The sequence below is a fragment of the Sesamum indicum genome, linkage group LG8, assembly GCF_000512975.1.
Source record: "Sesamum indicum cultivar Zhongzhi No. 13 linkage group LG8, S_indicum_v1.0, whole genome shotgun sequence".
Classification (NCBI taxonomy): Eukaryota; Viridiplantae; Streptophyta; class Magnoliopsida; order Lamiales; family Pedaliaceae; genus Sesamum; species Sesamum indicum.
In genome coordinates this window covers 3,644,944-3,661,890 of record NC_026152.1, presented here as the reverse complement: position 1 = coordinate 3,661,890, position 16,947 = coordinate 3,644,944, and the positions used below count along the sequence as shown (strand labels likewise).

The 16,947-nt window shown below is 36.6% G+C and overlaps 3 protein-coding genes across 4 annotated transcripts; 2 read left to right on the top strand and 1 right to left on the bottom strand.

The window, feature by feature from the left end:
• Nucleotides 1,510–6,709, bottom strand: LOC105167672 (FACT complex subunit SSRP1). 2 transcript variants are annotated; one of them, XM_011087471.2, is made up of 16 exons: nt 6,495–6,709; nt 5,777–5,962; nt 5,324–5,429; nt 4,686–4,822; nt 4,410–4,493; nt 4,237–4,331; nt 4,036–4,144; nt 3,796–3,882; nt 3,612–3,704; nt 3,231–3,428; nt 2,975–3,120; nt 2,724–2,862; nt 2,427–2,525; nt 2,158–2,340; nt 1,935–2,013; nt 1,510–1,848 (listed from the first exon to the last, which is right to left on the bottom strand). In XM_011087471.2, exons 1-16 carry the CDS (start codon nt 6,543–6,545, stop codon nt 1,721–1,723), a joined length of 1,920 nt encoding a protein of 639 aa, XP_011085773.1. In that variant the 5' UTR covers nt 6,546–6,709; the 3' UTR covers nt 1,510–1,720. The 2 variants fall into 2 exon arrangements, with proteins under 2 accessions (XP_011085773.1, XP_011085774.1); XM_011087472.2 differs by having other exon boundaries at nt 5,777–5,934; nt 6,495–6,707.
• On the top strand, nt 10,158–11,719 carry LOC105167738 (ethylene-responsive transcription factor WRI1-like). Its single transcript, XM_011087559.2, has 7 exons — nt 10,158–10,439; nt 10,560–10,568; nt 10,679–10,767; nt 10,849–10,922; nt 11,008–11,058; nt 11,158–11,234; nt 11,324–11,719. Exons 1-7 carry the CDS (start codon nt 10,160–10,162, stop codon nt 11,404–11,406), a joined length of 663 nt encoding a protein of 220 aa, XP_011085861.2. The 5' UTR covers nt 10,158–10,159; the 3' UTR covers nt 11,407–11,719.
• LOC105167671 (V-type proton ATPase subunit d1-like) lies at nt 12,485–16,799 on the top strand. The gene is made up of 10 exons (XM_011087470.2): nt 12,485–12,868; nt 13,600–13,720; nt 14,108–14,215; nt 14,292–14,394; nt 14,972–15,052; nt 15,159–15,244; nt 15,336–15,395; nt 15,495–15,543; nt 16,113–16,247; nt 16,370–16,799. Exons 1-10 carry the CDS (start codon nt 12,688–12,690, stop codon nt 16,499–16,501), a joined length of 1,056 nt encoding a protein of 351 aa, XP_011085772.1. The 5' UTR covers nt 12,485–12,687; the 3' UTR covers nt 16,502–16,799.

Genomic DNA, 16,947 nt, shown 5'->3' with positions numbered 1-16,947 from the left:
AACTTCAATCTTTTGGTTGGAGGTTCTTGAGAGATAGTCCACTTCAGATGAGGAGCGATTGGGCTTTCTGTTCAGCACTTAGTGGAGAGCCATCAACACTTTTTCTTTCGGTGCCCCTTCTCTAGGCACTACCTGAGATTCGTTTCACTTGGCCCCATCAGTCACCAGTGGGGCCTCGAAAAGATGGCGTGGAAAGCACCTGCTCAGTGCTTGCATCTTTGGTGTGTCAAGAAGCAAGAAAATAAAATCAAGAAATGAAGTTCCATTTCAGTATCTCTCAGATAAAAATGGGGAAGAAGTACAGTGTTTATATTTGAGCTGGAGAGAATGTAGTTACTACCCAACGACTAGCTGCTAAAATCACAGTTGCTAATCAACTAATAAAATCGCACTTTACAAGAATTGTGTTAGGATAAACACGGTTATTCCTTACTAATAAAAGTGTTAGTGCAAGTTGTAAAACGACAACTTTCCTCTGTCAAATAGCAACTTTCTTCGACAGAGACTAGACTTCCAGGCTCTGTTCATCGCCTTCTTCCTTCAGCTTTGTTCTTCAATTCCTGGTGCTTTTCATCCCTGTCTTCATGGTGTACCATATTTGGATTAAGGAAACAAGTGTAGATTCCAAGGCATTAGTAGGTCACCGGATTGTTTGGTTAGCACCGTTGTTGATCAGGTAGGACTTAGGATTTTAGGGGGTGATTTGGCACTAAACCTTCAGTCTTTTGTGTTATATAGAATTTGGAGGGTTTTCTGGAATTAATGCTACCTCTGATGCAATATTGTACATTATTCTTTATATTCAATGAAATTTACTCTTCCCAAAAAGAGAGAAAGTGATGGAAACAAAAGGTGACAATAGAAGAATAAAAAAGTATCTCAAAGACCAAGACATTAACTGAACCTATTCAATAATATACAGTACCAATGTATATTGCACATATAAAAGTACAAATATAAAAAAATCAGTAAAAAAGTTTTTATTTTATGAGTTTATTAATTCATAATTTATATAATTTAAGTAGTTAAAGAAGTTCATTTAATTTGAGCTGGAGAAGGAAATAGGAGACCCTGGTCTCTAACTAAAAAAGTAAATGTTTGGGCCTGAGAAGCTTCTGGTCCAATAGGTCCATAAAACTTGCTAGGATAAGCGGTATTATTGAACTAGATGAAACATCAAGCTATGAAACTAAAGATGGATAAAGCCCCTAAACTATAAGATAAGTAAGTCTCTCCAGACCATACAAGGGCCCGTCAAGCCCATGCAAAGGGTTTAGTTAAGATATGCCAGACTCCACCAAGTATACAAATGGAACCCAACCATACATGTCCTCCAATTATATCTTCTAAATAGTCCACACTAACAATCCACCCTTCCCCTCCAAAGGGGGATTTTATTAAATAATCAAATATAATACTTGGGCTAAGGGTCATAGGGAATAGGACGATAGAAGACATGTGAACTAGTGATATAACCTAAATTGTCAGACCGAATTTTATGACACAATATATCAGCACTAAGCACAGCTTCTTATTACTCATTCCAAAAATCGCATGAGAAAACCATGCAGCTATGTTCGACAAGAACCACTGTTTACTAGGGGATCCAGTAATCACCATTTCACTGTTTTCTAAAAAAAATAAGGCCCAGAATACCAAAAAAAAAAAAAAAAAAAAAAAAAACAAAAACCAAAAAAAAAAAAAAAAAAGAAAAAGAAGGCTAAGCATTATCAGGGGCATCTGCAGTGTCTGCATTTGTGGTCTGTGGATTCTTATAGCCACTGATCTCTTCGCTATAACGTTTCTTGTCTGCCCGGGCTTTTGCTTCATAAGGAGATTTCTCATCCGCTGCAGAACAATCAATAACACCCAGCATTGTCAGTAGCAAAGGTCATTCTACTATAGATGAAAGCAAAAATATAGCTAACTCATACCTGTCATCTTATTCCATCTTTCGCCAAGCACTTTGCCAACCTCCGTAAAGGAAATCCCAGGATTACTCTTCTTCACATTCTGCATTTGAAAAAGAAAATTGGCTCACATGAGCGATCCATACAAGAGTAATTATATTAATCTAAGAAGATGTGGCCCGAATAGATATTTGCATGAAATTTGTGAATTAACCAGTTATGCAGGAAGAGTCACAAGCATGCAAACCTCTCTTTCCGTTTGGGAGAAGAACATAAAGGCACTAATTGCCCTCTTCGGCGCATTTGGGTCCTTCTTCTTTTTTTGCTTCTTCTTCTTTGACCCATCATCCTCACCATCTTTAGCTTTTTTCCTAATCGATGGTACCTTGGGAGCAGAAGGTTCTTTCTTGGTTTTCTTTTTCACTGGCGCCTAAATTCAACATCTATTAGCATGGCCTGCATGTACAGAATTGAACTTATTGAAACAAAAATGAAAAGTCCAAGTATGAAGTTTACCTCTTTCTCCTCTCCGCTTTCACTGGCGTCAGATTCTCCTTCCCCAGAATCATCCGATGGGGAGCCTCCATCATCTTTGTCAGCGACAAAATCCTCATCCTGCAAAGATAATGCAGCATACCGTTAGTTAAGTATATAAATGGAAATGTCTTGTTGCTTTTGATTGTGGTTAGTAGTGGTTAATCGCAAATATCAAGACGCTGAAGCTAAAATAATGCCTGCAGAAGAAACCATCGTTTGCATGTTTAAGAATGTTGAATAAACACACACGTGCATATGAGCAAATAGGAGCATCACCTCCTCATCGCTGTCATCTCCAATGGCCTCATTCTTTATCCGCTCTAGATGTGGGTCAACATCAACATCCTTCAGAACAGATGCAACTCCATCTATCGACTTAGCACTCCCCAAATTCATGATCTTCAGACCTTTCTGACTGCAAATCACACCAATACCATCAGAGTTATACTCCAGATGCTATTCCATGGCCTACATTGCAAAAGTATATAAAGAAAAGGTAAAATAGCAAGACAAGAGAGAATACTGACTTAACAAACACAAAGAGTCTCTGGTACTCATTTCTCTGAATGTTTCGGAAAAGATGCTCCTGCTCAGTCTTAAGTCTAATGAGAAGATCAAAGTAATGCATATTTGAACCTCCAGCAGTATGCCTCTCAAACTCCACATAGTCGATCTAATTTATTACCAAACACAATAGATTTTCAGTTGCCAGTGCAAGCATGTCATTGGATGCAGATAAAAATGACTTTGAAAGACTTCCACATACATAATTGGAAATTATACCTCCTCATGAAGAATTAGAGTAGGCGGTTTGGGTAAAAAGAAGAAGCTCTTTTCAAGAGGATAAAGAACACCATCTTCAGCTTTAAGTGATGACTTCACAGCATAGCCATCCTGATGACTACGGAAAGTTCCAGGTTTAGTCACTTTGGAGCCAGATAAACCACGGAGAATTGTAATAAAGATCTCATGCGCGAGTCCCTGACATTCGAATAAATTCATGCAAACAGTTCAGTGCACTTGATGTGTACCTTTCTGCTAGTTTATTAGTACTACTTGTATCCAATCCAGCAGATACAGAACCACATCATTTTCAAATGAAATAGTCAAGAGTCAAGCAGTCAACTGGAATTCCAACAAATCAGCAACACATTATATGATTACCTTATGCTCTAGCTTAAGCTTGTCCTTATACTTGGCATTATAAAGGTCTTCCTTAATCGATAATGTGGTGTCTATCACAGAATCTGTCTCAAACTGCTCATAAAAAGTCCACAATGTGGTTACATTGCATCCTCGTATTTCCAATGTTACTGAAAATATAAAGAAATCTTACAGCAATGCCTACCTGCATCACAATATGAGGATATAAGGTCTGACCCTTCCGAATTGGTGGGTCTAGCGTAACAACTACAAAAGTATGTGGTTGGTTAGACTGCAGAAGAAACAATCAGTAAGCAAGCATTAGCTATTGATGCAATCAACGAGGTGAACCCTCCTCGTAAACTATTTTAAGAATAAAGATTTGCAGGATACATGTAGATGCTAACATCCATTGAAGATTTCGAGAAAGAGCATAATTCAGAACCTTAGGCAACCAAAAAACACGAACAACACTGCTGTACTGAATTTTGAAGTCATTTGCTTGTCCTTGGAGGCGCAAAAATGACAGATGAAGTTCAATGTTATATCGCCCCCTAATTAGAAGAAGATTTATGTCAATATCCTATAAGAGAGAAGTCAATGACACCTCAAACTGTAAAGTATTAACAAGTTCTCGACAATCTACCTCGGTGTGAGTATGGCAATTCCATCAAAAGTGACAACACCTTCTTCACCTCCCGCTCCAACATCTGCCATTGAGACAATCTTGTCTCGGAACACCTACACAGAAGTGCCTTTCATATGATTGAAAACTACCACCAAATAAATCAGGGCCAAATTTAGGTTGAAAAGCATTACCTGGGCAGAAGGGTGACTTTCATCCCCAACAAATTGAGTGTTTGAATTGGGAATGTGAAAACTTATTTCCATTAATGAGTCTTTCTGCAGAAAAAGTAAGAATTAAATAAATTTGCCAGCCAACAACAAGAACAAGATATCACGGTGATTTTGACATATATACGTGATAGACACATGTAAGGATAATTGTGATGTGTCATCTGAAATAACAAACAACTGTCAGTTTTCTTTTGATGGTTTAAACTGTTAGTTACATGAAAGACATAAAGTAAGTACCTCGTTGGCCCCAGTTGTATCATCTACATGGAATTCCAGCATCACATCATTTTTTCCTTGAAGCTGGGTCTGTGCAACGTCCGCTAGAGAAATCTCGAATGCTTGTTTAGCACCCACAAGAAAAGTAAGCATATTCCCTGAGCAATAAAAAGGAGAGGGACATTGATATAAAACTAATTGCATCTTAACAAAACATATGGAGGCAGAACACTTGGTCCAACAACAAACCTCTGTACTTCTTAACAAACTAGATGTTACAGTATTCAAGGAAAAATAATCTAATTACTGTATGAAGATTACAATTTTTACATACAGTTGGTCTTTTTGTTGGGAGACAAGACATATATGCATAATTCTATAAAGTAAATGTCCCAAGTTATACATCACATTTACAGAGAAAGTGTACATGGGTGCATAGGCTACATTGCTAAATGCTAATGTATGATTGAAGTTTTGCAAGGAAAAGAAATAAATTTGTGTAACAATATCAAGTTAATTAATGTGACATTATAGCAAGGAGCATATGCATGAAAGTATTGTGCTCAAGGTCGCTAATATGAAGACGTATGCTCAAAGACAGATATTACAGAAAAAATGATTGGAAAGGGTACAAATGCTGTGATATGGAATCTAGGTACCATTTAGATCAACTTCTCCCCAATTTTTTCCACTAATGGAGAGTTGCTTCTCCTCTGGTGTTTTTCCAAAATTGGACTGGAAAAATGTAGTCAGACTGGCGACATCCTGAAGACAAGCATCCATGAACAAAGTAAGGTTGAGAGAGTAGAATCAAATTAAACACAATTACAAGCAAAAGAAACTGAAATATTTGTCTCTGGATATATGTACTTTTGTCCTAAGTAGGTTCCTTCAGTTGAGTCATGATAAAGATGCGAAACGGAAAACCATGATAAGGGTAAGTAAGTTGATGGAGAATCACATCCTGAGTTGGTGCAGTTAAATAATGATCTTTTCTATGTTTAGCTTCAAATCAAAATACATATTGAAAGCACAACAAATATACTGGTTAATTAGAAGAAACAGTGCATCAATATAAGAAGATCTGACAAAGAAAGATGAGGGTAAGTTACCTGATCCCGAAAACCAGTGAATTTATAATAAAGACCATCTTTGGTCCGAACGCCAAGTTGATTAGATCGTGGAACCTTCATCCAGGTAAGGCCCAGCAAATCACTTTTATCTACTTCAACTGCTTTGCCACCTCCTTGTTTCTTCCATACTACCCCACCTGAATGAAGCTTAAGTTGCCCTGAATTCTGTAGTTTGTAACGCAAAGTCTCTAAATTGTTTTAAATTAAAACAAAAGGGCAAGGAACAACAGAAATCAGCTGGGAACGCCTAATGTTAGTTTTCCCATCCCTATTCTTTCTCTCACTTCCTTTCCTAAGAAAAATCAAAATTTTGCAGCCCACATCAAACCACTTGAAACTTGGACGAATTTCCACGGAAAAAATTTAGGTACTTACGGCATATTACATCCTTCATTTGCCCATAAAACACTCTATTTCTATCGCTCGCGATCCAAACGCTCAAAATAAACCCGACCATATAGCAGATACTAAATTGAAATCCGTGAAAACTCAATACAGAAGCCCAGAACAATGTCGTCACTAGGATAAAAAGGTGAAATTATCACAGAGTTTAGTGCAAAGCGTCAGAAACACGTCAACAAATACGATTAGGTTTCCGAAACCACAAAAGGGTAAAATGCGATCATCAGACACTACAACAAGCTGATCGAACAAAGAAAACAACCGAGACAAATCAGTAAAGACGAAAAACACTCACGGTTCCTCCACGACCTCCGAGAGAGATGTTGTTGAACGAATGCTCAGTCATGACAGCACACACAGAACGGTGGAAGCTTGAATCTTCTATGGAGCCGCGATCGGATTATTATATCGATTGTGCCGGGTGCGCACTACGCCAATGTGGCGCGATAACGGGATTGACTGCATGTCGGTTCACGATCAAACAATACACCCGCTGACATCCTGCTTCTCTATATATTTACTTATTTATTCCACCTATTTTCACAATAATTCTTATTGGTTCTATAGATATACATTTTGACGAATAAAATTATAATTTTAGTTTATCGCTCTTTTGATCTCTTATTTTACAAATTAATATTTTTTATCCTATAAATTTAAAAGAATAGCCAAAGGGCTCGTTTATTTTATTAGATTAAGTGATGGATGAAAAAATTTTAATAGTAAAAAACGACAGAGAAAAAGGTCTGCTTCTGGCTGAATTTCTCAATCAGACCACATATGGTCTGATTTCATATCAAGTCCAATCAAGGCTTGTCCCGAACTTGTAGAAATTAGACTGAGTCGATATCATAAAAAGGAAATAATTCACATAATTGAATAAATAATACAATCCAAACGTATACTTAGATGTAAACAGGCCTTAAACATAGTCTCAAAACCTAACAAAATTGGTCCACAAATAATTCATGGGACCACATTCTCAACGTTTTTTTAATTTTTTATAAAATCAAAAATATTAATCTAGTAAAATATGAGACTAAAAGTATAATATTTCTATTTTATGGGTTAAAAGTGCAATTTTCCCACCTTAATGTAACCTTTACCAAGTAATGAGATAATTAGCGCGTATCGGATAAGCAATGTATGATAATTATATGTACTTGATTGTAGCATGCATTTAACTATCAATGGATATGCTTTAGAGATATTCTGTATGTTTGAATTTTTTTTTTTGAGATAATTAAATAAAATAGGTTAAGATATGTTTGAAATTCTTTTAGACAAAAATCATTTATTTGTGATTTTTGCTTTTGCTTTGAATTTGTTAGATTGTACAAATCATTTGAATTTGTTTAAATAATTTTATTTTATTTTTATTTATATTTTGTCGAAGATAGATTCTTTTGAAATAGAGTCATTTAATTTAAAATTCTTTATTCAAAATTTTTCCAAATTTACCAAACCAAATGCTTGTGATTAAATTCTAATTATAATTATTAACATGATGAATTATATTAAATACAATGTTTATTTATTAAAGTACGTACTCAATAAGAAAATAAAAGGCGTTGTATTATTTAATAAAAAATAAATTATAATATGTCATGGTCTACTTTATACTTTTAAAAATAAATTCAATTTTATTAAAATAAAAAATTATCACAGATTGGTTCTAAACTTAAAATTGGCACATTATTAGTAATAATGACGGAAATAAGATATTCAAAGTTTAAAATAGATTTTATTGTTAAAATATAATTACAATTATTTAATTCATAATACTGGTTAGGTATAGAAATAGAAGTATTAAAGTGTTATTAAATATAAGCATGGATTTGAAATTATATTAATTGCTAATTATGTATTATAGATTAATATTTCTCAAATAAATTAATTGAGGAAGCAAGAAGCGGGTAAGACAATTCACTGGCTCGCTTGGTCTAAGGTATGCCCAAGTAAGAAGGAAGGTGGCTTGGGGATGTGCAGCCTCAAGGAGTTCAATGCCGCTTTGTTGTGTAAATAGGCTTGGAGAGTTTCGACGGCGACAGATAGTCTTGTGCATAAACTGTTTAAGGCATTGTATTTTACAGGGACGACAACGCTCGTACAGGCAATGGGGCGAAAGGATCTATCTCGTATGCATGGAGATCAATCATGTATGCTAAAACTCTACTGCAGGCCGGATGTCGTTGGAGGATAGGGAATGGCTCTTCCATACAGATAGATGCTACTCCATGGATTATGCGGTGCACGGCGTTACGAATTGTGCTACCCCCCCCCCCCGGGCCGGTGATAGTGTATGTCCTCCAGCAGGATGGAACAAGGAGATGGTTAGATCCGAGTTTGATCCGTTAGATGTTGAGTGGATCCTCCACACGCCTACACATGTAGGAGAGGCTAATCGTCTTCTTTGGCACTGGGATAGAAAGGGATATTTTCAGTTTGGAGTGCTTATTGGCTTGCCACTCACTCGCCAAGGACGACAGCATCGAGTCAGTGCGAAGAGGGTTCCTCTCAGTATTCTTAGGGCTTTCTCTAGCGGATGAAGGCTACTCCCAAGGTTCTTCTCTTTGCGTGGAAATGCTGCCAATCTGCCCTTCCCACGCAACGCAATCTTAGTCGCCGACTGGTAGAAGTGAATGCAGTGTCATGTCCGATTTGTGGCGAAGTGGAGGATGGCCTGGAACACGTTCTGGTGAAGTGCATGTTTGCAAGGTTAGTATGGGCTTTGTCCGGGCATCCTTGGGGTTGTGTGCTACATAACGGTCTGGGGTGGAAGAGTGAATGTGTCAAGTCCATAGGAACCTGATCAGATTTTGCTTTCTCATGTTGTGTTGGTCGCTTTGGTCTCATCGGAATAGACGTCTCTTTGAGGGTGGGTGGGACAGACACATCGACCATCGTTTCTCAAGCGTTTTAGTTTTGTCGTATGCAGTGTTCTGATTAAAGGCTGTTTCTTTTGTCTTTATCTTCGTTGGTTGATTTTCAAGTGTACAAACCTTATCGGCTTCGGCTAAGTTGGTTATAAAACCTTCCGGTTTTCTCTGGAATTAATTGAGCTATAAATAAAATAAAATCAATTTTCCTCTATCTGTCTATCATATTACATGTTGTTTGCTATTATTGTTAGGATAATTCCTTCTTTTTCAAGTGGAATAATAACGAATATAATCATATTTTTTTCTTATCCTAATGGCGTCATGTCAACTAATATAAAGTATATATAAAATTGTGAATTTTTAATAACAGTTTTTAAAACAGTAAATAAAATATATATATGTATGTATATATATGTTTATTTATACGTATTTTTGTTGAAAATATATTAATTTGACACTATAATTCAATATAAAATACAATTACATTAACTAATCTGACAATATTCTGATATTCATATGAAAACGTATACAAAATTAAAAATGCGTATTTGTTTAGAAATTGAAAATAAAACATAAACTTACATGCTGTCCCGACCTTCAAATATTGTCGAACAAGTGATGGTAAAAGCTGCAAGCTCGCCATGAAGCGGTCTTGTGACTGTGCATGCATGAAAGCCTCTATAAAGTCTCGTTTTTTTGTTCAGGTGTCTGATAGGTAGAAATGAATATTTGCAAGTAGTCGTTCAAGTTTCTTCACCTCCTATGCAAGAACAAACACACACACACACACATATATATATATATATATATGCAGCCAAATAAAATGAAGATACCCTTAGGCAAATGAACAACATAAAAACATAGGCCATCAAATTTAAATTCCTATGCCTAGGAAGTACATGGACAAAACCATCTGTCTCAAGCTTAACTCAGCTCATCGATCTCATCGTTGTTTCTGTCCTTCTAAAAGGAAGTTATAGCAGCAACGACATAATAAAACCAAAAGAGGCACAAACGTTATTTAAACATGCGAAATTCTGTCCGGAGTCGAACAAAGTGAATATCATAGAAGAACTTTATGAGAGACAGCGCCATTAGGCGTCTTCAGTGCATGGTAGACGGTGAGGCTACTGAAGCACGGCTGGTAAAGCATAGGAGACGTGAGATGGTGACTGCTGCACTTGGAGACAATCAACCACCGCAGCAGCAACAAAGTAACGCGATTTCAGCTCCGACAACTGTGAACAGAAGTTCAAGATTTCGAGGGGCGAGTAGGCATAGATGGACAGGGAGAGATGAAGCACATTTGTGGGACAAACAATCATGGAATGCAACTCAAAAGAAAAAGGGAAAACAAGGTATGTAGTGGACCTGAATTCTTCTACAACTTCTTGCATTTAGTGTCAGTGCTTGACATGAAATCTTGTGCTTATTTCATGGTTCACTCTTCGGGTTTTTGCAATTGAAATGGACGACAGTCTATCTTGGTGAGTACCCTTTTGCTATTATGAAGAAATTTCAACTTTTCTCGACAATTTTCGACAGTTTAAGACATAAACTGAAGCTACGTTATGTTAATTCTGTGAGAACTCCTCAGGAGCCTATGACAACGATGAAGCTGCAGCAAGAGCCTATGACTTAGCTGCTCTTAAGTACTGGGGGACAATGACTTGTACCAATTTCCCAGTAAGTGCTTCAATATATGACAAGTGCTAAAATGTGTTCGGTTACGGTAACTTATAAACTCTGTCGAGCCTATTTCTGCAGATATCTGATTACGAGAAAGAAATCGAAGTTATGGAGACCATCACAAAAGAACAGTACGTAGCCTCATTGAGAAGGTAATGGTTCTGCCTTTTCATCGATCCTAAACAATAACGCAGTGTCGAAACGGTTCATTAACTAGCCAAATCTTCCACCCTCCAGAAACAACAGTGGTTTCGCAAGAGGGGTGTCAAAGTACAGAGGAGTTGCAAGGTACAAATATCCAGAAAAAAATATCAATTTTGCTCTACAAAAGGGTAACTTTTTGAAGCTATACTTTTCTAAGTATTTACATCAAGAATTAAAAAGCAGACACCATCAGAATGGAAGATGGGAAGCAAGGATAGGCAGAGTTTTAGGAAATAAGTACCTTTACCTTGACACTTACAGTAAGTAAACAATACTAGTAATCATTCAACAATCAACTGCAACTGAAAACGGAACGTGTCAATTTCATGGCAAGTATATTCATCTGCAGGTACTCAAGAAGAGGCTGCTCGCGCATACGACATTGCCACAACAGAATACAGAGGAATCAACGCAACATCAACTTCTACCTGAGCAATTGCATCTGATGGCTGAAGCCGGGAGCAAACATATCAGTTCCTAGTCAGGAATCAGAACAAAAAACGGAACTGCTGAAGGCTTTGACAGTAGTTAACCGGAGTAAGCAAGAACTGTGCGGTCGAAACGTCCTGTTTGGTTTATGCAGAAAGCCATCGTCTCCAACGGCACTAGTCCTGCTCCTTCGATCTTCCATGTTCAAAGAACTCAGTTCTGCATCCGGAACAGGAAAACAGTGATTGAATATGGAAGCGTGTGTTATGATACTCCGTTTTTGCTCTCCTCTAATGGGTAAAATCCATATTACCTTATTTTGATATCCAAAATATTCAAATAAGGCATGATGCATCTGAACATGAGTTTTATATTGTAACCACAAAAATGCCATTTTTTATCAACTGCCTAATCTAAATTTGTGGTTCAAATTTAATCAATACTTATACAAAATAAAAATATATTCTTTTAATATATAGATATATATATATTTGTATCTATATGTATATGTCTAGTTTAATCTCTTCTCATATCTCCATCGTCCGACCACCTTTCGACGCGAGCTTATCACCATAGAAAATTCCATCCAACAACAAGCATGTTAATACCCCATCCACCCAAAATATTCAATCCGTGGTTTTTAACCGAAAGGAGTTTTTTTGCTCTATTTTATAAAATATAGTAGGATTTTTGCCTATTAAATTAACACAGAGGAATTTCACGCTATTTCATCAAAACACAAGAAAGATATTATGCAATTTACTCAAAAAATAAATAAGCGCAAAGTTAATAATTACAAACCTACATTCAAAACTAGTGTAATTTCATAAAATATTAAAGAGTTATTTATAATTTTTTAAATAATAAACATAATTATGATAAATATAATATTAGCTGGTTGTATTCATCAATAATTTAATCAATACGAAAATTTTAAGGAGGCAGGAACTTAAACTAGTTTCAGCTCAACTCCCCCTTCCGCCCACGTCCCAACTCGAGTACATAACAGTTAGCAATTTGCTAAAATTGACATTTGACCCCCTCAAGTTTGTGAAATTTATGATCCCCCTCCCCATCAACGTGAATACGTGATCTGAAAATCTGACAACTCGATTAGTCTCATTTGTTTCCGCCCCCACAACCCCGCTCAACCCCTGACCCCCCAATCGCCATTCCCTTGGAACCCTTCTATCTCAAAAGACTAGCCGTTAGGGTTTTCTCGAAGGGGCCTTACCAATTTCCGCTTTCCAATTATCCAATTCGCTTCAGATCTGTAGCAACAGAATGTACGGATTCGAAGCGCTGACCTTCAACATCCATGGTGGTTACCTGGAGGCGATCGTTCGAGGATACCGTTCGGGGCTCCTCACGGCAGCCGATTACAACAACCTCTGCCAGTGCGAAACCCTGGATGATATCAAAATGCACCTCTCTGCCACCGAGTACGGTTCTTACCTCCAAAACGGTTAGTCTTTTTTTATTCTTCATTTTTAGTTACGTCTTTAAATTTAATTTTCTTGTTGTGCTGGTGTTTTGGAGCTTAAATTAATTGATGTAATGGTGAATAGGAGTGTTGAATTTTGCAGTGATTAGATTGATCCAATTGATTTTGCTTCGATTTACTGAATGAACTAAAATCAGATTGAAGTACTTATTTGGTTAGGTTAGTAGATTCTACCATTGATTCATAGAGCTGGAATTGACCTCTGTTATGTGGTCATTCCGGAGTTACATGCATTTGATGAACTGGAGAACTAGACTGTTTAGTTTGGGGTTGTTAAGTTGATCTGATAGATTACCTTTTCATTTTCTAAATCAAGTGGAAAATAGATCCAAGTACTCGATGTAGATCATTTCAGGATATATTTACTGGATCATCTTGCTATTGGAGTTCGTTCCAATGGAACGATTTTCGGCATGGAGGGTATTTAACTCATAGTTACAATCTGTCTTCCAATTTCCTGACAAGTCCATTATGAGATACGTGTCTATAGTGAAGTAGATTAAGTTTCAGTCTGGAATCTGTTGAGCTGTCTATGAGTAGCTGATGTATGGAGTGGATATTTGTTAGTTTATTAGTTGTTGTAATTATTTATTAGCTTCACTAATTGTCAAAAGCTTTACATCTTGTGCTCCTTGGTCGCATTTTCAGATGCCAAGATTGTAATTGTTTATTGTTGTCATATCGAATTGCAGAGCCCTCTCCATTGCATACGACAACAATTGTGGAGAAGTGCACCCTTAAACTGGTTGATGAGTATAAGCACATGTTAGCCCAGGCTACGGAGCCTCTGTCCACATTTTTAGAGTATATCACGTATGCAGATCTCTCTTTACTTGGTTTATATCTTGTCACTCTATTGATCTAAATACTAGCTCATATATTTGAGTTTTTTCTCCCATGAAAGTACTTCTAAAGTCTAAAACAAGGTGCATAGATACTGCTCATTGATTTTTAATGTAATTACTAGAATTATCTTAATTAAAGAATTGCAGTATTTATAGTGGACAGTACTAAGCTTATGATAGACACAGAAAATTATGTCTAGTATTAAAAGAATTATGGCTCTCAAGGTTGTGACCTTGCTTTTAGTACTGGACACAGTTTGTCCACTTTTGTTTAAACATTTTCCTACTAGTGGTTTTCTACTTTCAAGTTTGATAAAGGTATACATTTCGTATGAAACATTTTTTTATTATTTAGATATGGGCACATGATTGACAATGTTGTGCTAATCGTAACTGGAACATTGCACGAGAGAGATGTTCAGGAATTGTTGGAGAAATGCCACCCTTTAGGGATGTTTGACAGGTATTCTACCTTAATCAGACATTTTAGCCTATAAAGAATTTGTACTATATTATAAATTAACCATTTATTTCTATAGCATTGCTACTCTAGCAGTTGCCCAGAATATGAGGGAGCTTTACAGACTGGTGCTTGTTGACACGCCCCTGGCTCCATACTTCTCCGAATGCATTACTTCAGAGGTCCCTACTGCTGTACTACTTTTTTTTCTTTACATATATATATACTTTTCTGAGATCGGATTGTTTTTGTTATGAAGGTACGGATTTTGGTGTGCCGTGATCTGTCATCATATTTGTCATCATAATTATACTATTCATGCCCTTGTCATTATGATTCTTAGATCTGTTTATTTGGTAATATTATTAAGTGAACTTGTCAGAATTATGCATCTTAGGCGGTAGTGCTCTTATTTATGGAACATGTCTAGAAGGTGAAGAAGGCCAATCTGATGATTGTTCTGCATATTGTTGATTGATTGGCTCCAAGACTGTTTGGTTGCTTAAGAAACTGCGTAATGACCAATCTGCCTTGCCTTGTAGGATTACTGTACGTCTTAAATTATTGATAAGACAATATTTACATAACGATATAGTACCTTCTAACTCATTGAACATAAGAAAGAATGCAGAAATGGGTAGAAAATTCATGTTATATTGGGATTATAAAAAGTTATTTGTTTTGTTAGTATACGTTGAGTGAAGACAAGGCTGGCACATGGTTTTGACATGTGTGCTGTCTCTATGGATACTTTTGCAGGACTTAGATGACATGAATATTGAAATTATGAGGAATACTCTCTACAAGGCATACCTTGAAGACTTTTACAGATTTTGCAAGGTACAATGGTGATTTTGGAATAGTCAAAAGTTTTCTTTCCATTTTTATTGGAAGTAAATTAGTCTCTGTTCTGGTAATCTCCTCTAACATAAGAATTTGCTAGTAGACACTTGGCGGTGCCACTGCAGAGATTATGTCTGACCTCCTAGCCTTTGAAGCTGACAGAAGGGCTGTTAATATCACGATAAACAGGTTCGTTACTGTCAAAAACCATTGAAAATAGTATTATACATACTTGTTGATCGGATTAGTTTCTAACCCTTTCATATGCCTTTTATCGCAGTATTGGCACTGAGCTCACTCGAGATGATCGTAGGAAATTGTATTCTAATTTTGGCTTGCTGTAAGGGCTTTTTACCACTCTTTACTAATCCAGAGAGTTAGATAATATACTTTTTTGGAGCTTCATTTTCCTGTCACTGACAATGCAGTTTTCTGATAGATATCCTTATGGTCATGAGGAGCTTGCCGTCTGTGAAGATATAGATCAGGTACTTGATAGTATTATTCATATTCTCATATTTTACTTAGTTTTCTTGTTGCATTGTTATGCAAAATCCAACTATATATCAACCCTGATTTGGCACGGCTTCTCCTCCTATGGGGTTGGGGTGGTTGTGGGGGCAGGGGATCGGGTAGTGGTGCAATTCTTTAGTGGAACTGGATTGAAGAGACAAATATACACACACCTTAAAAAGAATGGGCAAATTGATTCACAATATTTTCGTGTCAAGTTTTTGAGTTTATTGGTTACTTATTTGCTCTTGTAATTTTCCTGCTAGTTGGGTTTATTTGGAGGTGTAGAGGGAAGGAGAAAGTAAATGTGTATTGAATTTTATATGCGAGGACCCATTAGTATCCATTTTGAAATTGTAGCATAGTTACGTTGTCAAATAAGCTGCGCTGGGCTTGCCAGAGAGTATTGGACTGCCAGAGTTCCAATGCGTGCATCCGGTCCATTTTGTCTGTTCTGTTTTTCTTGTTTGTTGTCTTGCTTTCCTTATTCTTATATATAAAACCAACTTCCATTCTCTTGATTTCATTTATTCAACGTTTCTAGGTGCGTGCGGCCATGGAAAAGTATCCTCCTTATCAGTCCATATTTTCTAAGTTATCCTATGGAGAGAGTCAGATGCTTGACAAGGCCTTCTATGAAGAGGAAGTAAAACGACTTTGCTTAGCATTTGAGCAGCAGGTTTGTTTATTTGTCAAAGCTTGCTGTTGAAATTGACTGCTGTACATATAGTAAACTTTAGAATCTTGGTGCCCTATTTGGATGATTAACTCAATCAGTAATCCTATTGTGGTGCACTGCAGTTCCATTATGGTGTGTTTTTTGCATACATGAGGTTGAGAGAGCAGGAGATCAGAAATTTGATGTGGATATCTGAGTGTGTTGCTCAAAACCAGAAGTCCAGAGTGCACGATAGTGTTGTTTTTATATTTTAATACACGATCGAGAAACACTGTTTGATAACTACTACTACCATGTCCGCAGTCCACCGTGATGTTTTTCTGTAAATTTGTTCTCGCCTTTCTTGATTTATTTCAGCTGCGGAGGGCATTCATTTTGCTCTTTGTTCAACTTTCATGAATAAGCCGTGTGATTTATGATCTATTAGCTGGAGGGAAAAGTTTTCTATTGATACTGATGAATGTATGTCTGCCCATAAATTTATCTGATCTGATGTACAACAAAATTGTTGACGCTTATATATATATATTTATTATAAAAGGATTGTATCAATTGAATGCTGGGTATTGTTATTTGGTAATTGCTAGCTGCTGCTACTTTTTAGTTATTCATCCTTAATATAGAAGTTCTATGTATAAGTCTGAGAAACTTTTGTTACATTTTTTAAATCGTTTTCGAAAGCTTATCACCACACTATTAA

Coding starts and splice junctions, on each gene's coding strand:
- LOC105167738 (XM_011087559.2), top strand. CDS start 10,160: ATGAGAGACAGCGCCATTAGGCGTCTTCAGTGCATGGTAGACGGTGAG. Junction 10,768..10,848: donor TGACTTGTACCAATTTCCCA/GTAAGTGCTTCA, acceptor CTATTTCTGCAG/ATATCTGATTACGAGAAAGA. Junction 11,235..11,323: donor CCTTTACCTTGACACTTACA/GTAAGTAAACAA, acceptor ATTCATCTGCAG/GTACTCAAGAAGAGGCTGCT.
- LOC105167671 (XM_011087470.2), top strand. CDS start 12,688: ATGTACGGATTCGAAGCGCTGACCTTCAACATCCATGGTGGTTACCTG. Junction 14,395..14,971: donor CCGAATGCATTACTTCAGAG/GTCCCTACTGCT, acceptor ATACTTTTGCAG/GACTTAGATGACATGAATAT. Junction 15,245..15,335: donor GTTAATATCACGATAAACAG/GTTCGTTACTGT, acceptor CTTTTATCGCAG/TATTGGCACTGAGCTCACTC.
- LOC105167672 (XM_011087471.2), bottom strand. CDS start 6,545: ATGACTGAGCATTCGTTCAACAACATCTCTCTCGGAGGTCGTGGAGGA. Junction 2,526..2,723: donor GAGATGACAGCGATGAGGAG/GTGATGCTCCTA, acceptor TTATCTTTGCAG/GATGAGGATTTTGTCGCTGA. Junction 2,341..2,426: donor AAAGCGGAGAGGAGAAAGAG/GTAAACTTCATA, acceptor TGTTGAATTTAG/GCGCCAGTGAAAAAGAAAAC.